This window comes from Gopherus evgoodei, chromosome 9 (assembly GCF_007399415.2).
Source record: "Gopherus evgoodei ecotype Sinaloan lineage chromosome 9, rGopEvg1_v1.p, whole genome shotgun sequence".
In the NCBI taxonomy this organism is placed as follows: Eukaryota; Metazoa; Chordata; order Testudines; family Testudinidae; genus Gopherus; species Gopherus evgoodei.
In genome coordinates, this window is record NC_044330.1 from 28,367,341 (window position 1) to 28,390,110 (window position 22,770).

A 22,770-nucleotide genomic window follows, 5' to 3' on the forward strand; every position below is an offset into this window, starting at 1 on the left:
GGTTCAGGAAAGATTTCTTTCAGGATGGGGTCCCCATCAAATATTGGTTGTAGTTATTTGATGATATCCCATATAGGTTCCAGTCTGAGGTGTAGGCGATAACTAGGGGTGTGCAGTTGGAGGGGATTTCTGTATTGAAGCAGGTTCTCTTGAGGTATTTGGGTGGCCCATTCCATGATCAGATCTATTTCTCTGGTGGCGTGTCCTTGTTTGGTGAAGGTGGTTTTGAGTGTGTTAAGGTGTATATCCCAGACTTGCTCCTTGGAACACATTCTTTGGTATCTGAATGTCTGGCTGAAGATAGATTTCTTGTTTGGGATAATGATTGGATCTGTGAAGGTACGTGGGGTGATCTGTGGGTTTCTTGTGTATAGACATCTGTAGGATTCCATTGTTGAAGCTGATTGTGGTGTCCAGGAAGCTGATGCTAGTGTGGGAGTGTTCTAGAGATAGTTTAAGGGATGGGTGGTGGTTGTTGAAGTTGTGGTGGAAATCTATGAGAGAGTTCAAGCCATCTGTCCAGATAATGAAAATATCAATGTGTCTCAGGTGTATCATTGATTTTGTGGTGCATTCGTCCAGAAATTCTTCTTTAAGATGGCCAGTGAAGAGGCTAGCACATAGGGAGCCATCCTAATACCCATGACTGTTCTCACTGTTTGGATAAAGTGTTTGTTGTTGAATATAAAAATATTATGGGTGAGGATGAAATGGGCGAGTTTGGCAATGTGTTTGGGGTGGATATCTGAGGGTTGTCCATTGTCTTGTAAATATTTGAGGCAGGCAGCTCTGCCGTCATTGTGGGGGGGTGTTGGTGTATAGGGAAGTGACGTCCATGGTGGCAAGGATGTTGTTCTGAGGTAGGTGGTTAATGTTGCAGAGTTTGTAGAAAAAGTTGGTTGTGTCCTGAAGGAACTGGCTCAACTGCTTGTCTCTAAATAAAAGATATTACCTACCCCATTTGTGTCTCTAATATCCTGGGACTGACATGGCTACACTGCATCATCCAAATGTTGTCTGCAGTGTTATTGTAGCTGTGTTGGTCCCAGGATGTGAGAAAGACAAGGTGGTATCTTTTACTGGACAACCACTCTTGATTGGGATATCCTGTACAAAAGGGCTGCTCAATTAGACTTTAATGGATACTTATTTGTAAAATCCAATACAAACACATTGCAGGAGGAAATACTGGATACAAGATGGAGCACTGAATGCCTAGGACCTGTAGTCTCATAGCACCACACCACTATATTAAAGAGAGGCTTGTCCACAGTGTAGCACTCAATGTATTTTGGTCTCCTTCCCTGTTGTTTCCTCTCCTCCAGCTCAGCATTTCCTGCAGCTCTTTTCTTTGACGCGATCAAACACACTGTCAAAGCTTGGCCACTGCTTATGTTGACTATGTATTTTAATTCTAGTTCAGAGAAAGACTGAAGAGCTCAAGACAGACAGCATTCACATTGCTACTGCTGCTGGAAATGGTAAACTGATACCCAGAGAAGCTGCTTCTGCTTTCCCTCTTGGAGGGCTGCATTCAATTCTGGACACACTAATACCTATTAGATAGTGACAAAGGCCAGGGAACTCAGAAAAGAGCAACAAAAATGGTTTGGGATTAGACGGATTGACCAGATTAAAAGAACTAGAAGTATGGCTTCTCTGAGCCATAACTGGGGGATATGACTTGTTGCAAGATGGTGAAGATGTAAATAGTGAGGTGGAAGGTGAATTATAAGGGGTGGCACAAGGAAATATAACTGAGTAATGGGATTAGTTGTGACTGCATGTCAGGAAAAGCTTCCTCCCAACCATTTCTACCACTTATTCTGGATATTTATGTGTAGACTAAAGGCTTGTCTACACAGGCAACCTTAAAGCGCTGCCGTGGCACAGCACTGGGAAAGCTCTCCCACTGCTCTTAAAAAACAAAACAAAAACAAAAAACCACACACACCTCTACAAGGGGAGTAGCTACCAGCGCTGGGTGCCAGGGCCAGCTTTAGGCCGATTCCCTGGAATCAGGCCCTGTGCGGAAGAGGGCCCTGCACCCGCACCTAAGAAGGCCGCGCTCCGGGGGTCTTCGGCAGCGTTTCGGTGGCGGGAGGTCCTTCGGTGACGCAGAAGACCCAGAGCAGAACCCTGCCACTGAAATTCCGCCAAAGCTCTGGACTGCCACTGAGTATTCAAATCGGGCCCCGCAGGTCATAAAGCCAGCCATACTGACACATTACAGTGCTAAAACTTGCTGCACTCAGAGGGGTGTTTTTTCACACCCCTGAGCGAGAAAGTTGCAGCACTGTAAAGTACCAGTGTAGACAAGCCCGAAATATAGGAAACAGTCTTGCACTGGCAGGGGATGGATTAATAGGAGTTTCCCCATCTCTAGCTTCCAGTCTCTTGCTTCTCAAGACAGCAGAGGTGGGAACTGCTTTAGACACTATAGCTCTGATCCAACACTTCACTTAAGTGTTTAGATTTAAGCAGTGAGCAGTCCTGTTGACTTCAATGGGACTATTCCTTGTTTAAAATTAAGCCCATGCTTTACTGCACGTGCTTAAGTACAGTGTGGGATCAAGGCCAATATGTCCCTTCCCTGACGAAAGCGGGGAAGGGCTTCACACTGAGGGACAGCAACCCTACCAATGGTTTAAGAGCAGTGTGTTGATAAGCTCCAAAGATGTTCCAGCTAGGTGGCATGTGTTAAGGAAGGAGAGGGGATAGAAGGGGTGTTGAAAAGCCAGGGAGGGAATTCCTCCCAAGATGCTAGGAAAAAATGCTCTCCTAGAACACAATGCCTTTTCTAATTAATTCTCATTGCTGCTATTCAGATATACATGCAGTGCTGTCACAAGACCTCAGCAGTTTAGGCATTTTGTGCAGCATGGAGGTATGGTTCTCCAGTCCCTACAATTATACATTTTATTCTTAACAATTTTCCCTCTGAAAAAGAGCTGACTCTATATTGAATTTGCTGTTTTCAAATTTAAGTTTAATGAAGACTTCATAAGGCTGTTTGAGGAATCTCTGCGCACACTGTCCCATATTGGGCCACCAACTATTCTAGCATATAGGCCAGAATCATCAAGAGACAGCCTGGAGATACAGGTGATGTTTCTTTCTGCTACATGGTAGTGTGTTTGTAATAAGCCGCAAGAGCCACAGGAGGGAAAAATGAAATCTGTGTAAGATGCTGTCATCTGTTAAACTCAACTTGCAAGGGTTTCATTAGCAGTGAGGTTGTCATTCACTGGGGCATTGAAATGTGTAATCCACATACCAAAATACATTAGACTGCAAGCATCCTACACTATTTCATGCTGAGGATGTTTCTAGGGCAAAAATCTAGTTCTTTCCCTAAAACTGAGATATGCAATCTTATTTTGGTTTATGCATAATGACACATGCACAGCACATAGTTCTGGGTACCCAAAAGTGGTATATGTTTATCTAATAGAGACAACACTGCTTCAAAAATAAGACAGTGGCCAAGCAATCTAACTATCATCTGTAAGGGCTGAGAGCTGGAAGCAGACAGTGTTCCACTGACCAGAGCTGCTCTTGAAACACACCTGATCATTTATCTGCATTTGATCCAGGGCGCTGGGACTAAAAAACACCTTGTGAAATAAATAAGTAAGCAAGCAAGCAAGCAAGCAAGCCACAGGGGAAGGAGGGAAAACGGTCTCTGAAAACACTTGTTGCCAGGAACACAGGCAACAAAAATTTGCAACACTGCCCAGGCTCCTCTGTCAACCAACTTTGCAGGAACTAGATAGCTCTTCAAGATCGCTAATGAAATACATTAGATAACTTACAGTACTTGGCAATCTCCTTAGAAAGTAAAAGTGAGCCAGTAGTCTTCAAACTGTCATGCTAATCAGCTCAGAAGCTTGGTTGTGCATGCATAGACTGGAGTAAAGGACTTTAAAACATGGTGGTTTTGAAGGTGCCTCTTTTTCCTAGAATAGGAGGATTATAGAAACTTCACATCACCGTGCAAGTCCTTGTTTTCCTCTCCCATGCCCCCACTGTAGGTAGAAGAGGAATCTCCTGCAACATGCGAGTACTGTGGCAGCTTGCTGAAATTATTTCCTTCTTATGAAGATCTTGACCCAGCTTCCGAAGATTATGAATCAGTAAGCGATTGGAAAGAGTTAACAGAGCTTCTCCACGAATCACCCCCTACTGGAGTAACACCACTGCTTTGCTTTTCAGTTTTTCTGTTGTGAGCAAAATCAGGATCTCTATGAGTACATCATTACTGAAAAAAAGATGTATGAGAATGCTCGAAATGAGTCAATCTCCATTGACCCTCATGCAGCCCACGGCAGTGAAGTGGACAGGCAGCAAGCAAGGGAGAAAGAATATCAAAGGTACCGTTTGCTGGTAAAATATAGCAAACTTTGCAGTTTGTTCTTTTTGGTAACAACATTCTAACCTGGGGGAGACAATGCGGAGAAATTCAAAATATGGCAAATGGGAGTAAAAAGAGGATCTGCACCAAACAGGAGGAATACATGTCAGGAAAAGTCCAGAGAGGGCCTGGTCAGCATGTGTTAGCACATGCCCCACTTGCACTGTCTTCTAACTTATATTAGTGACATCTTTGGCTTTAGTAATCTCCAGAAAGTAAGTGAAGCCAGACTCATAATCACAAACTGACAGTGTTTAGGGCCTAAGTCTTGCCCCAAATGCTTAAGCCACATTTTTCAGTGAGATACGGATTTTGGATGCCTTTGGTTTTGGGGTAACCAAACTGAGATACTTCGAACCCACTTGTCAGAGGGGCTGAATACTTGCAAAATTGACATGTATTTGGGTTGTGAGTGCTCAGCACTTCTTAAAAGTTATATTTGGTGTGTGTGTTTGTATGTATGTAATGTGTAATATATCAGGTGAGTCCTTGGTGTCAAGGTGGCAGTGAAGATCAGTGGCAACTTCCCTGCAATCCCACATTATTACTACTTAGAGAGGTCTGTTTAGAGGGATTTATTAGATTGTTTTATCATCAAGTGATACTTCTAGCAGTAGCAATACAGAAAAAAGCCCAAACCTTTTAGGTACGCAAGACAAACAGATAATTAGAAAACAGTAAAAGGTTTGTCTGTTCTCTCCAAACTCCATCTCTTCCTACAGTAGCAACACTATCCTGTGCCATCAATTAAATGAAATGGTGACTTTATAGAAGTCTCTCCTTCCTTAAAGAAAGAGAAAAGCAAAATAGGATGGAGCTGCAGAGAGTGGTAGAACTAAGCTAATGCCGGTACTCAGCGGTACAAATATAATTCTTAGAGAAGGCATTGGTAGAGCCTTTCTTGTCCAAGCTGAAAGATAATACCCAGATAAATGAATTCTAACCCTCTGCACAACTAACGAGTAATAAAAAGATTAGCTGGATAGTGATATCCCCATTGCAGTATGGACTGGTCATCCATTTTACTGCATATCTTACTGGGCATGTCCAGTTTCTTGGCCCTTAAAAGGAAGCCAAAAGCCAGTGCAAATATCTAGGCCTACTCCATAAACTTGAAGAACAAAAATAAAGTGCCAGGGGAAATGTTAAGAACATTTCTATCCCTAAATGCTCAGTGACAGTAGGAGTTCCATGTACTCCTATAGTTTATGTACCACTATTGTTGGAGAAAAACAGAGTTCTCACTTTCAGGTTGGGTGCAGCAAGTCAGATACTTTATTATCTCTAGCAATTGCATGGCGGGAGAGCGCTAAACCGGTCTCTCTCTAGGTAAACAATGACAGCAAGCATTTATACCTTTGTTACATATAATAATGAGCAACAGCTGCATTTTGTTTATACATAAGTCATCCTGATATCTTATTTTTCTCACGTCTTATTTTTCCATATCTAACACAAGGTCACAACAACTTCTCACACAGTTCTTTCCCACTCGCCTCACACAATCCTCGCTTCTACAAATCTCGCGTTATTAGGGTTACAGCTAGCCTGACTCTTGCTAACAGAGACTGTCATGCATTGAAATCCCCTTTAAATCGCTGTCAGTTCTTTCTCTACTTCCACACTATAATGTAAGTATATTGCACTGTGTACCAAATTTATAGTGTATTTGGCTTAATTTTAAACTTAGATAAAGAGAATAACATCACAGAATAGCATTAAATAACAGCCCCCAATTATCGGTTTTGTTTCTTCCTAATCTATTCTTGCCATGGCTTGCCCAGCATTGGCTATTAGGAGAGATTCTTGAGCAGACTTTAGAAATATGTTTAGCCAGCATAACATACCTGGAGCTGTGCTGGAAGCTGCAAGAGAGAGGCCATTATTTTCTGTATTAAGAAATCTGCGTAGTGTGGATAAATTCCAGTCATTCCATCTTGAAATCCAGTATCCCACTGCCCTAGCTGTTTAAAAAGATGTTGCACATTCAAAGGCTGGGTCAGCTTGTCAAGATAGCTCATGGCAGTGTAGAAGTCTTCACCATGAAATAAAAATCTGTCACGTAGCCTGTTAATTTAGGGCTCATGAGACTTCACAGACATTCAGTGCAAAATAAAACTAGATCTTCTGACTCAGTCTTTTATCGGACTGAGCTTAGGAATTCTTCCTTTGTTTTCCAGCTCATCAGTGTTACTGGCAGAATTTTTGTTATCATTTTATCATCATACTGAATATCCTCATACACAAGAGAGGAAATTTCCAGCTCTGCCACCATAACGCCATATTCTGTACTTTCCCTTATGTTCTGTCAGAATATCAGTTACAGAATATCCATTAAAGAATCTTGCAAGATGTCAAATCTCTTCTATACAAGATTCATATTTATTAATGAGCTAAAAACTGTAATGTATGCAGAGTTGGTCAATCATGTAATAGTCAAATTTTACATCATACAGTAATCTATAAATGGGCCCAATTCTCTTTTTGTGCACAGATTTCATAATGACATTATTTTACTGTAGCCAATGGAATTACTTGCAGTTACATAAGCAAGAGGAGAATCAGGCCCAAACAGCTGTCAAACAGCAGCTCACTTGCATTACTGCTGCAAGGACATTTGAATTGTACTTGTATCTTTTGAAAAAAGATGTTTGGAATTTATGTCCTGTATGTTTTTGCTGTATAGGCAACAGGAAAGACAAATAGCAAAACAGTTTGCATTCATGGCAGCAGAGCAGGCCAGCCTCGTTGAATGTGAGTTGGATTTTTTTTATTGTTACAATGAACTTCAGCTGAAACTGAAAATTTGTGCTAGAGTTGGAACTGGTTTTCTCACTGGATGTGGATTTCAATGCCTGCACTCTAATTTATTATCAAGTGTGCCATGCCTTTTACATTAAGGTGGCTCCTAGCGTGAAAAAAGAAACAGGCACCGCTGTGTTACACAGTTACCCAGGGTGGGGTCTCTCATTCAGACTTTAAAGGCTTGTGCTTGAACTGTATGCTTTAATATACAATTTTACACACACACAAGCTACCTTAATAGAACATGAAGGTTGCAAAGTCAAGCCCTGAAAAGTTAGGAAATGCCAGAATTAAGGTTGCCTGTGCAATCTTCATTTGCCCTCTTTGCGCATATGCATTATGACAGTCTGTAATTACAATTTTTCACAGGATCATGCTTCATTCAGTGCACAGGATGGGTTGTGCTCAATTCATGAGAAGCTATTCACACATTTTGTTTTATCCTCATTGTACAATGTGTGGTCCTGAGCCTTATTTGCTGCACATTATTCAGAGTCTCCTGAAGTGAGAATTATTAATTTTCTCCTGGGCTCATCACTGTAGTGTCCAAGTGCTTCACAAATATTAACTTATCTTCAAAAAACTCCTGTGACATGGGGGTTGGTATTATCCCCATTTCACAGATGAGGAACTGAGGCACAGAGATTAAGGTAAAAAGTATACACTTCTTTGGGCACCCAATTTGAGATGCTTAGGACCTGGTTTTTCAATGTACTTATTATGTAGCACTTTATGTATTCAAGCACAACTCCCACTGACTTCAGTTGCAGTTGTGAGTGCTCAGCACTTCTGCAAATTGAGCCCCATGGTCTCAGGCCAAAAGAAAAAACAGACAATTAGTGACCAACTGTGAAAAGTTTGATTTAAGTGACTTGCCCAGCATCACCTAGGAACTCTGTGGCAGAGGCAGGGGTAGAATCCAATTCTCCAAGATCACGTTCAACTGCCTTAATCATGAGATCATCCTTCCTCTTCCTGCAATTCCCAGCCTCATTCACTAGACAGCTTCCAATTTTTTTGGAGGGGGGCGGAGAAGTAGGGGTCCTACAAAAAACAGTCTCCTTCACTGCATAGCCCTGATTTATCCTCAAAGCAGATCTAGCCTGTGCACTGAATGAGATGGGTCCAGGGGGGAGGGGAATATGCGATCATGTAATTAAAGACTGTATCATAATACATATAAACCAGGGGGCCAAATTAAGGGAACAAAGTAACCTTAACTCTGGCTTTTCCTAACTCTGTAGTGCTTGACTTTGCAATCTTAATAATGTTCTTTTAATGTAGGTTGTGTGTGTAATGTCCTAGGATTTGAAAAAAGCAAACTGAAAAAAATTCCTTCATGTGACATCATATTGTCATTCATTTGGGTCATCAGCAGGGTTGGAACCTTTGGATTCACTGCACAGACCTCTTTCACTTGAGCTGGGTACCTTATAGCGTTAGAAGTTGATGTCCTCTATGCAAACCACCACAGAAAGGTGCAAGATATTTCCATTAAAAGTGGGTTTCACAGAAATTTGTTGACAGATGTATGGTGAGATTCAAGAATCCTGATTTTCATTCCGGGCTCTGAAAGTGACTGTGCACTAGTGGGCACAGACCCTTATGCCCTCTGCCCCATCTTCTCTTCCCCACCACTGACTCCTTGTCCCAATCCCATTCTCCTTTCCTACCCAGTCCTACTCTCCATTCCTCTGGTCCATCAGCTGACTTTGGAAAGGACTGGCTGGGCAAGAGGACAATCTGTCTCTCACCTTAAATGATAATTGGGAATCATTTAAGAACACCTTAGTAGGTGTCCAAAATATCAAAATTGAGGAAGGCGGCCATGCTGGTAAAAAAACTGACCTGGTTTAGAGGGGAAATAAAGACAGCTAAAAAAAATTATATGCAACAAAGAAAGGGAAGTAGATAGGAATTAAATAAAATCAGAAGTGAGGAATTGTAGAAATTTGATAAGGGAAGCAAACAGACACAAGAAGAAATCTGTGGCCAGAAGAGTAGAGTTAAGGACAATAAGAAGAAGTTTTTAAAATGTTAGGAACAAGAAGAATCCTGACAATGGTATTGGTCCATTACTAGATGGAAATGGAAGAATTATCAATAATAATGCAGAAAAGGCAGAAGTATTCAGTAAATATTTCTGTTCTGCACTTGAGGGGGAAAAAAAGATGATTTAATCATATCTGGTGATAACAATCTTTCCATTCCATTCCACTTGTATCTCTGGAGCATGTTAAACAGAAGCTACTAAAGTTAGGTCCAGATAGCTAGCTCTTTTAGGATTCCTGGATGCATGTTGACAGCTCACTGGATCATTAATACTACTTTTCAATAAGTGTTGGAGCACTGGGGAAGTTCCAGAAGACTGGAAGAAAGCTAATGTGCCATTTTTGAAAAGAGTAAACAGGATGACCTGGGAATTATAGGCCTGTCAACATTGATCCCAGGCAAGATAATGGGAGCCACTGATCATTAAAAAGAGGGTGGGTAATGTAATAAATGCAAATCAACATGCATTTATGGAAAATAAATCCTGTCAAACTAACTTGATATATGTTTTTGATGAGATTACAAGTTTGGCTGATAAAGGGAATAGCATTGATGTAATGTACTTAGACTTCTGTAAGACGTTTGACTTGGTATTGCATGATATTTTGATTAAAACTAGAATGATATAAAATGAACACAGCACTCATTAAATAGATTAAAGACTGACTAATTGTTAAGCCTCAAAATGTAATTGTAAATGGCGAATTTTCATTGAGTGAGTGTGTTTCTAGGTGATCCCGCAGGGATCTGTTCTGGGCCCTACATTATTTAACATTTTTATCAATGATCTGGAAGAAATCTTGCAGAAGACACAGAAATTGGGGGAGTAGTAAATTAGGAAGATGACAGCTCTGAGAGGAGGGGCCTGCCCAGTGAGGACAGAATTTTCAGAGATTTTAGCTGTTAAGCTTTAACAAATCTCTACAGAGACTGTGAATTTTTCAAATGCTTATAACTTGTGAAAATTTGGGCAGATTTCCACAGGTATGGCAAAATCCACATCCTTGACACAAGGGCCTGCTGCAAAGGAAGTAGGAACCAGAGTGTTTCAGAGAAAAGGTCTCAAGAATGTAACAACTTATTTTTCCAGTGGCCATTTCCAAGCCAAGGCAGACACCCAGCATGGAAAAATTCTGCCCAAATGGTTGAAGTCTGCAAGTTATAAGCAACTGAAAACAGGGTCTTCTAATGAGAAATGTTGGGCAAACTTAATAATACGTGGTGCTACTAGCGCCCCACCTATAAATATGTAACTCTTTTCTTTTCTTCTTAGATTCAAAGCAACTCAAAACCATTTCCTACCAGCTCTCCCGTGATCCACCCTCTCCTGGAAGCTGGACTCTCATGCCTAATGAGACAGTTGAAAGAGTAGAGAAAGAGGAAATTAACTACAGTATTACTTGCTGTGACTTTACCATTGCGGGTGGAAAGGTAACAGCGCCTGTACTTTCTCTGTGATAGATCCCCACTCTTGGGTCTTACCCTTCCAGAGTGACATTCACCTCTGTGCACAAGGCCATGCACTTAAGAAGGACCTTAAATGATGTGTCGGCCCTTCACTGCCTCTGGTCATTGGGGTGAGTTTCACCCCCAGTGTGCAAGAGGCCAGGAACTCACAACACTGAGGAGTTTAGAGAGCTGCTCTCTCCGCCTTCCACCATGTTCTTACCCACAGATCTGTGTCAGTTCCTCTATCAGAGAGACAATGGCCAGCAAAGGAGCTTCATCCATTTGCTGCTTTGCCAGCAGCCACTGGGACAGTTTTACCAACTTAAGCTTTTACTGTTTCTTGACAGTCAGAATCATGCTAATTTCCTTTTCTTTTTGCCTTTACCTGCTAGTTCTCTCCATTTTAGCTTGTGTCTGAAGTGGGAATACAGGGCAGTCCTCCTCCTGAGGAACATGAGCTGTGCCACGTAGCAGGGGAGCAGTATCTAGTAATGAAAGCACTAGGCCAGCGGTTCAGGAGATCTGCGTTCTAATCCTAGAACTTCAAACCTCTGCTGCTTCTGGGAGCTGTGCGGAGTCATGGCATGTGCGGAGCGGGACAAGCCCTAGACTCCACTCCCCGGCAGGAGCTCGAGGGCCAGATTAAAACATCTGAAGGGCCGGATGCAGCCCCCAGGATGTAGTTTGCCCACCCCTGCCTTAGACTGTAGGGTCTTCAGGGCACTGATCCAAGTAACATGTGGAGGTTGAGTGAGGGGCGGGGGGAATCAATATCAAATTTTTTAACTGCAAGCTAAGAGACAGGCTTTCCTGCAGTGGGTGTAACAAGGCTCTTAAGAAGATAAACACATGAACAACTAGGAAATTGTGCCTTTAACAGTGAAGTTTATGTGAAGATTCAACTCATCATTTTTTTCTTCTTTTTAATATGTAGCTAGTGAAGCGACTGTTCTTGGAAAAATACTACAAACACGGAGGAAAGTTCCTTACCATATTTCCAGATGGTACAGCACAATTATTGTATCCTTCACAAGGCTCGTTTACCTGAGCAGTCCAGAAATGTGATCACATTTTTTAAAGATTAGTTCCTTTTACATCAGAATAATTAGATGTATCACTCACATTTGCTACCACAGCCCAAACAAATGCTAATTTAAAAAAATTGATTTAGATTTTCAAGACCAACTAGTGACACCTTCAGTGGCCCCTGATTTTCAGGAAGGACTGAACATCTGCCCTGTGAAAGTCAGATCCCTTCCTAATGTCTCAAGTTATGCACCTTGACAATTTAGACTTTAAATCTTAACTAGTATTTTATGATGATAAAGGCATGTTCTACAAATGATGCCAGTCTCAATCTGAGAAGTTCTATTCCTAATGATCAGAATAACTCCTCTTTTCTCCAAGGAACTCCAGCTGCTGTAGTACTAGGTGTTACTGCTGTGATAGGTTCAAGATTTGAACGCTGTGCATTCTCAACTGAGCATTGCCTGGTAATATTTCATGACAAGAGGATGTTTGTTTGGAGAACTAGATTGGATTTCTATGTGAGAGGGTGGCAAGGCAACACAATAACAGAAGCCACTTATTTGCCAACCCCCCGCCCTGCAGTAACAGAAGGCACAGATGTACTAACTTAGAATCAATGTGAGGGAGGGGGAAGCAAAGCTTCCTCCAACCTGGGAATGGCAAAGGACAAAACCTACCGTGAAGTCTTAGCTGTCACTGTGGTAATTGCTACAGAGATTCAAGAACAGCCACAGTAAGCTCCACAACCTTAATTATAGTGGGGTTACTGCCGCATTGTAATGAAACTGGCTTGCATCAGGGCATACTCTATTTTAAAGCATATGCATTCAAAACAGAACAGAACTTGGTTTGAAATAACAAATACCTTTAATACCCTTAAGTATCCTAGAGCACTTGGCAAAGCCACAAGCTGGATGCTGGTAGTGCTGCACTGAGGCTCCCAATGTGCGCCCTGCAGCATGTCACACATAGGCTCAGCTCTCAGAACCTTTGTGCTGTACTGACCTTTGGCCAGGGCACCAGGTAGATCTGCCGCTCTTTTGGAAAGAGCAGAGGGAGATCGTTTACCTGCAGTTGGCGTTTCAGTTTAACACCTCAAATGGAGCTGCATCTCTCCCAGTGCAACACTGGAGTGTCAATCAATGGGAGCAACTATGTTCACCCACAAGCTTCTTCAGGAGATGCTAGCACTTTATAACCTGAGCTATGCTGATATACCCCCACCCATGAGTGTCCATTCTTGAAAATGACTTTCAGATGGGTAGATCTAAGATTAACCTTTTGAGAAATGTCCTGTGTTTAAAAAGGAGCATGTAAAAGATACTAGGGACAGATACAAGTCATGAATTTACAAGATATCAAGAACTGTTTAAACCCAACAGAAATATAACATCTCCACAGTGACTCTGTAGTCTGAAACTAGCTTTACCATTGTCTATTGTAACACTCCAAGAGCCTCTTGTTTTTCCTGCTGTTTTTTGCAACATTTTTCTGAGTAAGTGACACACAAGAGAAGACATTATTAAAATACTGCTCCCACAGTGAACATGGGTTTGAGATAACTTCCCTGCCTTTGCTACCATCCCCCACCCCTACTCAGTTCCAGAGAAAGAATTATTAATTTAGCATTGTCAAATTACAAGATGCCATAAATGTGCATGACGCAGGTTAAATCAAGTCTACCAGAGATAACTTATCCCTGAGCTCAAAGATATTTCTGAAGAGCAAATGTTTTGCTTTTCAGATTAAACCAAGTGTTTGGGTTTTTGTTGCTTGAGGGGTTTTGGTTTTTTATTTGCATGATGATTTCCATGGGGACGGTACATCTGGCCCCAGATTTCCTTTTAGGGTTTCACTGCTCCCATTATAATTACACAAGTTGATTCAATATACCCAGAACATTTTTCCAGATATGCGTCCATAGGCACTGCCTTTTATTTTTCCCTGGGGGTGCTCCAGCCCATCTCTGCCCTTCCCCATCCCCCAAGGCCCCACCCTTGCTCTGCTTCTTCCAACCCCTGCTGCAGCCCCTCCCCGAGGCCCTGTCCACGTGCCACTCGCTGCTCTCCACCTTGCCCCAAACCCCTCCCTAAGCTGACGATCAGCTGTTTGGTGGTACCCCAGGCTAGCTGATTGGAGGTGCTACTGAACAACTGTCGCTGGTGGGTGTTGAGCATCCACTGTTTTTTTCCCATGGGTGCTCTAGCCTCGGAGCACTCACGGAGTTGGCACCTATGTATGTGTCTTTAGTGTACATTTACTAAGTGGCGTTACTTGCCTCTTTGGTTACTGTTGTAAGGAATCATTTCTGTTTAAATGGGAGAACACATTAATAGAGTCCTCCATCCCTCACCACTCACTGCTGGTTGCATACAGACCACCGGTACACATGGCTCCTCACAGGCTACAATGAGACATTTTTCTGGAAACCTGTAAGCCAGGTGTGGCCAACCTGTGGCTCTGGAGCCACGTGCGGCTCTTCAGAAGTTAATATGTGGCTCCTTGTATAGGCACCGACTCTGGGGCTGGAGCTACAACCGCCAACTTTCCAATATGCCGGGGGGTGCTCAGTGCTCAACCCCTGGCTCTGCCCCCGGCCCTGCCTCCATTCCACCCCTTCCCGCCCCCTTCCCTGAGCCTGCCATGCCCTCACTCCTCCCCCACCCCAGAGCCTCCTGCACACCATGAAACAGGAGGTGGGGGGGAGGTGCTGATCAGCAGAGCTGCTAGTGGGTGGGAGGGAGGGCCTGGGAGCGGGGTGGGGAGCTAATGGGGGGCTGCTGATGTAGTGCTGTGGCTCTTTGGCAATGTACATTGGTAAATTCTGGCTCCTTCTCAGGCTCAGGTTGGCCACCCCTGCTGTAAACCATTACTCTTACCACCATTCATCCTCTGACATCAAGACACATTGTTGGAAGGGACTTGGCCTCTAACACCCCCGGTGGCCATTTCCTTGGCCTCAAAATGGCCTGTCTATCAGAGTCTTCCTAATTTAGCCACTTAAAAGTTCAGTCCTCTCCCAGGATGATATAAGGTCCAACTATAATTCCAAATAAATATTGAAACTAATAATTCTTCTGCTCCAGTTGGGCTACACTGAAGTTCTCTCTTCTTGGCCCTTAAGCTCAGGTCCTGCAAAGTATCTCCTAGGCTGACTTCCTCCCAGTAGGTTTTCCCTCCACTCCCTCTTTTCCCTGGGGAGTCCGGTAGCTTCCCTCAAGGACATCCCTGCTCTAACGGGTCCTGTCTCAGGACTGCCCCCACAGGAGCCGTATCTTTTCCATGGGGGTCTCATCCAACCTGACTCCTCCAGGCCCTTCCAAGAGAGAAAACACCTCTTCTAGGATCTCCCCCTACTGAGGTACCAAATCTGTGTAAGCAGTTGTCTCTGACCTCCCTGCAGCTGGGGTCAGTCACCATCACACGCAGCTGGGGGTAGCTGCCAGGGCCCAGGTGAGGCTAAGCCTGAGACAGAGCCCCTTGGTTAAAATATTGGCAGCCCAGTCTCAGGACTTTAAACAATATTCTAGCTGCTGTTACAACCTTTGTATTATAAAACACTTACTTACCAAAACTACTGCATGCTTGATAATAGGGCAGTGCTACTAGCCAAACAATGAGGCTTTGAACACCTTATCTGAACACAGCTATCCATCTGGCACTCTGGCCATTATCATTGTGCAAAAGAGGAGCGGTTATATTTGTATAGTACAGGAAGACAAGCCAAATAATGCAAAAATTCAAGCAGTGTTTGAGTCCAGTGGCAAAGGTACTTGCTATCATCCAAACGGACTTGTATGGTATGTCCATGTAAATCAAATCACCTTGTTTAGCATGTGCTGACATATCTGTAGTCAGCAGGGTTATATCCCCCCCTTTGTTTAAAAATTAGCATTTTAATAAAATTCAAATGCCAAGCTATAGCGTAGGTCGGGTGCTTTCCAACTTCAAGTTTTATTTATGTTCTGAGGCCATGATCCTGCAGCCAGTTAATTGTGTGCATAAGCAAGTCCATTGAGGTGAATGGAACCACTCTTATGCTTAAAGTTAAGCACATATGAAATGTTTGTGGGATCAGGGCCTATTATTGTAAAACATACAAAGCCAGCCTAAATCACAGGTGAAGACTTAAGATGAAAACCGTAAATCCCTCTGAACTAGACATCGAACAACCCCTGAACTGTAGAGTATTTGCAGAGCTGCGTTTTGTGCACCGGGGACTCCTGCCTGGAAGCTGAGAAGCCTTGGGGTGGGATGATGTATGGGGAAAACTGTTAACAGTAATTCCACTTTTTACTCCCCACCCACACAAGCAATACATTTGCCTAAAATACCATACAGCAAAGTCAGTAAATGTAAAGTCTTGGAAACTGTGCAGTGAATTAGAGAGAAGAAAACACAGTGGGGTGAAAGCCTCTTATTTTTCTACTTCTGGTTATTTGGGGTTCAACTCTGCAAGGAACCAAATCCCCTGAGCAGCTTTTGACTTCAGTAGCAGTTGAGCATCTCCTAGAGGTGCTGAGTTCTTTCAATACCGTGTGAAGTCAAGCCCTTAGGGCCCAGTTTTATGACCTACCTCAGCAGAAGAAAGACTCCCTCTAACTGTGACTAGGTTTAGACATGTAAGGGCCCAACCCTCCAGACCAGAGGAAGGCAACCTTTGGCATGCGTGCCGTGAGCTGATTTTCAGTGGCACTCACACTGCCCGGGTCCTGGCCACTGGTCTGAGAGGCTCTGAATTTTAATTTAAAATGAAGCTTCTTAAACATTTTTAAAACCTTATTTACTTTACATACCACAATAGTTTAGTTATATATTATAGACTTAGAGAAAGAGACCTAAAAACGTTAAAATGTATTACTGGCACGTGAAACCTTAAATTAGAGTGAATAAATGAAGACTCGGCACAGCACTGCTGAAAGGTTGCTGATCCCTACTCCAGACCCTTACTCATGCATAGTCCCTTTGATTGCAGGACAGTAAAAGTTTGCAGGAGTGGACCTACATTGTATTAGTAACAGCAAGGTATGATCTGTTATGTAAAGCACTAATTTTATTAATTTCCTACTTGTTTAGGATAAACATAAATATTCACAGAGGACATTTTTCAGACCAAGCAGGCAACAGGGTGCGAATGTGGACCTGGCCAAATAGTTTGATGGACTATGGACCCCCTGTTTCATTTAAACCCATCTTTATATCCTTGAACCAATATGTTGGTGTCAGGATAGTTGGACAAGACAAGATTGCGGTTTCTTTTCTTGCCATGGGCCAACAAGCCAAATTCAACGTGGGAACAAAAGTGCAGGTACTTTAGCGCACGTGCGCACCCACAGACACCCCTCCACCCCCCACCCCCATGGACCACCTGCACAGCTCCTTGCCATTAAGCTTCCCTCCTTTTGTTTGGCCACAGGCAGCTTATGCATTTTCTGTAAAATGTTTAGCTATTTTCCTCAAACCTCACTGGTAGCATCGTGGTCAGTTTGTTCGTTGTCTAACTTCCATAGAACCTCATCCTTAAGTCTCAAACTATTTCCAGAATTGGACCTAAGCACCCCTGCAACTCCTATCCCCTCCCCGCCCCCAATAGTCCATATTATTGGTCTGCAACAGCCAAACACAGCTCCTCTATACAGATTATCCCTTCCAGAAGCACCACTAATCTGCACTGGGTGATATTTAGATTGTTGAGGCCTGGGGAATGGATTAAATTATGCAGTGCACCCTTGTTTGTTGGAGTCAAGAAAGATGCAGGCAGAGGGGCATCTCCAGCTTAATTTGTTTCAAATATTTTATTTCAAGTCACTGGGCATTTTATATGGTTCACATTGTTTCTAATGTCACAAGCCAGCAATGAGAACAGCAAATCAAGTTTTAATTAGCAGGAGTACAGGACATGCCACCTGCCACGAGAAAGAGACAGCGCGAACGTGTGTGCCTCCCCCTCACAGGTTTGGATGGGGGGTGGGGCAGGCTTATGCTCCCATTGCTGGGTGTAGCTTTGCTGATGGGCACCTGTGGCTTGCAAGCTTTGCTCTCACGTTTCTCTCTGCTTCTGCGAGTTTTGATCCTCCAGGAACTGTTGATTGCTGTTCTAAACAAACATTTTATAACTCTCCATCCCCTACACCTTCTTTCCTTCAAAGGCAAGGCAGCCTGGTAAACTTCCACCACCAAAACATGTATGCGAAGAAGACCTGCTGCTGTTTGCCTGCAAAATAAAGATTCAGCGTCTGTTTGATAGACTACATGGATGTTTAAACTTCCCAGCTACTGAGCAGTGGGGCAAAATCAAACCCCCTTCCTATCTTGCAACACAGGCTTTAAAATTACTGTACCTTTGTAAGAATTCTGACATAAGTGATGATGTTGACTGTTCAATAAGAGCTATAATAAATGCACTTGACTAGCAGTATGTGTGTGTTGCATAAAGACAATATTAGTTTAATTATTCTGAGGAATATTTGCAGCTGTCTGTACTGAAGAATTGCATTGTTTATACTCATTTTTAAAAAGTAGCTTAAAGGAATCATATACACTAGTTTGAATTTAAGGACAGCTCTTTTTTCCTTCTCTTACTTCAAAACCTATCCAGGAGGTCAGTAACCCACCTGCCACCAAAGACAGCACTTTCTACCTTTAGTAGTCCCACTAGGCTAAGTGGGATTATTCATGAATTATACCTAGTGGTAAGTGGTTGTGGAATGATGCCCTTTGGGATGGACTGATTTATGTTAACTGCATCAAAACATGCACTATTCAGGCATGAGTCAGAGCTGCTGCCTTTGCTCATTTCTAATAGTGGTTGAGAGTAGAACCATTTGATCTGTATTTAAAAAAAGAGCCCTCCCAACCCCCAGCTACAAAAATATTGTTTTTAATCATTTTCAGAAATGTAAAATTCCAGTGTGTGTGTAGCCTATATTAGAATAAATAGTATATTTAATGTTTAAATCACCACTAGAAGGATGTGTGCAAACAATACAGTGAATGTGACTAGCTAACACTAGTACTAACAGAGGAGCACATAACTGTTCCTGACAGAGCTCATGTGCTGTATTGAGTAAGAATTACACTCACCTTGTGTTAAAAAGAGAAAAGTTGGCCAGGGGCTACATGTCTTGTTTAATTTGTGCCTCTCTCACTGTAGCGGCTGAGCTCACACAAGGATTTTATGGACTTATCTTCACACCCCTATCACCAGCATGCAGAAGGGAAGCATTAATATTCCCATTTTACAGCTGGGGAATGAGGCACAGAGAGATTAAGTGACTTGACCAAGATCTCTCATATACAAAATGTCAGTGAAAGAGCAAGGAACTGATCCAGCTCTCCCAAGTTCCTGTCCAGTGCTTTTACCACATTCTCTGCACAACAGTAGCAACAGTGCAGGCTTTCCCATTTTGTCCTTCAAGTGCACTCCTACCCCTAACTAGAAGGAATTTCTTATAGGGATGGTTCACGCTCCTTACCCACCTGATCCTTGCCCCCACTGCTAAGATTGCCAAATGGTGTTCGTTATGGTGGCATGGGTGATATGGACACCAATCCACTGAGCACTATGTGGCTGAAGCCACAAACCATCAGCCAGTCTTGGCCACTGCCCTCTGACCACCACTATATTTTAAAAGCTCAGGAAAATATATTTACATATGGTAAAGCAAAATTGTGTTGTTTAGCACAATATATTTTGATACAGAGGAAATACAGAGCCTGACCTCATTTTCACTTGGTAACAGACAGCAGCTGGGTAGGCTGACAGGTTCACTCATTCACAGAATGTGGCTGGCACAGGAAGATACGAAATGACTTCACCAAAGTAAAGATAAAGTAATAACCTGCTGCCGCTGGGTTTCTAAACAAGTGCAAATAAAGTCTCTTTGGCCCACACAGGAAATGATCCTGTGTGTAACTGCTCCTCGTGAATACATAACTTCAAAAGAAGTTACTCCTGATTTACCCAGGTCGGAGCAAGAGTGGACAGTGGCTCAGGGCACGTTGAGGTTTATAACACTGGTTGTAAAATATTGCAGAGTTTAGTTGTCCAAACAGAACTGTTACAGGCTATTTTAAAACACCAACACCCACACCATTTTTTGTCAAAGTTTTGATTATATTTTCCCCAGCCAGCTCAGCTACCTTTTACACAGAGGAGGACAAAAAGTAAAATAGTAAATCTGGATACCAGTCAATGTGCTCCAGGTCCAGGCGGTTGGTTGGTTATTACGCTAGAAAACTGTCAGTCTCACATTCCACTTCACTGGTGGTTCATGCAGAGCTTCTCTTCTGCTTTGGATCATGACACCGAGAAGACAATTTTGCAGTGGCTAGAACTGTTGAAGAAAGTAGTATTGGGGACTTGAACCTCAGATGAATCGGGTCTCTTAATCTCTCCATTGGATACGCCATCAAGGGCTTGGATATTAAAGTGAACCACAGGCAGAGGCTTTACTTGGCCTTTCTTCTTGCACATCAATTTGAGCAGCTGGCTTCTTATATCTTTGCAGTACAGAGCATAGATGAGGGGGTTGATGAGGGAGTTGATTTCTCCCAGCAGGAATAAGACATCCGTTATCGGGTCAGCCAGGTTGCAGGAGTCACAAGTAGCTTGCACAAAGCCTGCCAGGTAATAAGGTCCCCAGCAGATGGTGAAGCCGACAATCATTATAAGTACTGTCCGCAGTGCCTTGAAGTGGCGAAGGTGAGCAGTGAGGGGCTCTGTTTGCAGGCAGGTGCGCCAGATTCGCTTGTGCTGTGAGTAGGCAATCCTCCCAACTGAGATGTGCAGGCAGATCATGACCAACAAGGAAGGGATGAAGATCCCAAAGCAGGTCACATATAGGTAGTCACTCTTGGCTGCATACAGGAGCCCACAGTAGCCCGTGTAGTTGCTTTGCTGCAGGGAGGGAGAAATCAAAGGCATGTGCCCAAACAAGATGGAGACGGCCCACAGGATGGCGAGAGAAAAGATGATGGGTTTTTTGTTCAAGAGGGCAGGATAATAAAGGGGGAGCTTCACTGCCAGGTATCTATCCAGAGAAATCAAGAGCAAGGTGAGAATGGAGCCAATGCAAGGTGTCATGCTCATGCAGATCCGCAAAAGACAAAAGGATAAATTCTTGTCAAAGTCTCCATCCAGGATATCATCCAGTGCCTCTGCAATGCACATCACTCCCACCAGCAGGTCTGCAGCAGCCAGGTTAAGTATGAAGATGTAGCTTCTGCCTTGCTGCTTTTTCATTAGTTTGTAGACAACCACAATTACCAGCAGGTTGGCTGAGGGGATGAAGAAGCCCAGGAGAAAATGTAACACCGCATATGAGACGTGGCTCATCTTCCGTTGGAGATGAGGATGGGAGACACATTGGCTCCAAGAGATGTAACTGACTCCACAGTCTACACTGACTCCACCAGAGAAAGCCAAGCTGGAAGGAAATGTGCAGCTGAAGTCTGGACTGAAAGACCAGGACCCAGTGCTTTCTGGGGTTTCAGCAGAAAATTAACACCTGGTTCCTTTAACTCTTGGCTGATTCTTCAAGAGAGAGGTTGTTCTCTTGGTGGCTTGAAGAACAGAGTATGGACATTCCCTCAGTCTGCTGCAGTTTCCAGATCTTTCAGATTTTTCTCTTTGCCCACAGAGATGTGCTGGGAGATGGGAAAAAAAAACAACCCAAAAGTCCTCAGCTGTTGGCAGCAGGAGGCTACTGGCAGAATAAACTCAATGGAGTGGGAAGAAAAAGTGATTGGGGATGTTTGCTTGTTCAATCAGTTCCTGTATGTGTCTTTGACGCAGAAAGATAAGAAAGGTCTTTATCAAATAAAGCAAAGATAAATTATAACCCCTGACAGGTGTCTAGAATAAGTGCAAACTAAGAAGAGTCTCCTGACCCACACGGGAAATGATCCCCCATGTATAGCTGCTACTGTTAAACACACACTGCTAATAATGGAGAGACCAGGATTTGTTCCAGAGAGGGAAATGTATCTCAGTTACCACAGAGGATCACAAAATATGGTCAGTGAGTGCTATGTGCCAAACACCAGACTAAGGTTATCAGTTAATTGGCTTTCTCAGAACTCTCTCTTCTATTGACTGTGAGAAACTCTTGGAACTATGGCAACCAATGAACTTTAAACACAGTGCTTCTAAATTGAGAGACAGCACCAAAATCCCAGCTAAAACACCAAGGACAGCAGCAGCCCAGCACCAGGAAGAAGCGCCCAGCCCAGCATATTGTTGTTTCAGATCTTGTATGTAACACTGACTGGAATGATAAAAAGAAGCTTCCATGTAAAATAATTCACCTTTGTATTATTGCAGGCTAATTTTAGCCAAGTAATAGGAAAGTGTTATCTAGCGATGCACCTAATCACTAATAATAATCCCTAAGTCATCACTAGATCTCAAAGTGCTTTACAAAGGAGATCAATATCATCACCATTTTACTGATGGGGAAAGTGAGGCACAAAAATGGGAAGAGACTTGCTCAAGGCCACTCAGTAGGCCAGAGGCAGAGCCAGGACTAGAACTTAGGTCTCCTGAGGCCCAATCCAGTGATCTATTAGCTAGGGCACACTACCACACACTAGGACTCTTGACTTCACCATTTAGGGGAAATTGACATTTTTGCTGACACTTAACCCAATAGGACTCCAGGCACATAGGTTTCTGCCGATCACCATTCACAAAGCCATGAAAGTCCTAATGCCCCACATGTCCCTAATCCCACTCCACAGCTGATGGGCAGCATGGAGCCTTAGTTCAAGTGGAAACCATGGAGGCCCTACAGCAAGCTTTTCAAACTGGGATGGGGAACGCTTATCTCACTCACAGGCCCTATCCTGTAGGCATCCTCAGAGCACAGAGACCTGTCAGACCTCATACCCCAAGGCCCGGATGCAGGCCACCAATGGGGGGTGTGACATATCACTCCATATTCTTTATGAAAATATGCTTATGATACAAGTATGATATAACAAATACTTTATGCAAAATGGCTCATGTGAGGTACCATTGG

General features: G+C 43.2%; 2 protein-coding genes across 2 annotated transcripts in view; one reads left to right on the plus strand and one right to left on the minus strand.

Moving 5' to 3' along the window:
• ERICH6 (glutamate rich 6) overlaps window positions 1-18,164 on the plus strand; it is a 31,964-nt gene extending 13,800 nt beyond the window's left edge. The window contains exons 8-18 of the mRNA XM_030574354.1: window positions 1,419-1,481; window positions 2,829-2,887; window positions 2,989-3,105; window positions 4,035-4,136; window positions 4,216-4,373; window positions 7,101-7,168; window positions 10,545-10,702; window positions 11,655-11,740; window positions 15,397-15,549; window positions 16,826-17,057; window positions 17,899-18,164. Of these exons, the coding sequence (XP_030430214.1) occupies window positions 1,419-1,481; window positions 2,829-2,887; window positions 2,989-3,105; window positions 4,035-4,136; window positions 4,216-4,373; window positions 7,101-7,168; window positions 10,545-10,702; window positions 11,655-11,740; window positions 15,397-15,549; window positions 16,826-17,057; window positions 17,899-18,162 (1,460 nt within the window). The 3' untranslated portion in view covers window positions 18,163-18,164. The remainder of the gene's footprint in view (window positions 1-1,418; window positions 1,482-2,828; window positions 2,888-2,988; window positions 3,106-4,034; window positions 4,137-4,215; window positions 4,374-7,100; window positions 7,169-10,544; window positions 10,703-11,654; window positions 11,741-15,396; window positions 15,550-16,825; window positions 17,058-17,898) is intronic.
• LOC115657085 (glucose-dependent insulinotropic receptor-like) lies at window positions 17,526-22,222 on the minus strand. The gene is made up of 2 exons (XM_030574355.1): window positions 19,938-22,222; window positions 17,526-17,963 (listed from the first exon to the last, which is right to left on the minus strand). The coding sequence occupies exon 1, from the start codon at window positions 21,084-21,086 to the stop codon at window positions 20,049-20,051; it is 1,038 nt and encodes a 345-aa protein (XP_030430215.1). The 5' UTR covers window positions 21,087-22,222; the 3' UTR covers window positions 17,526-17,963; window positions 19,938-20,048.
• Between the last annotated feature and the right edge of the window lie 548 nt (window positions 22,223-22,770).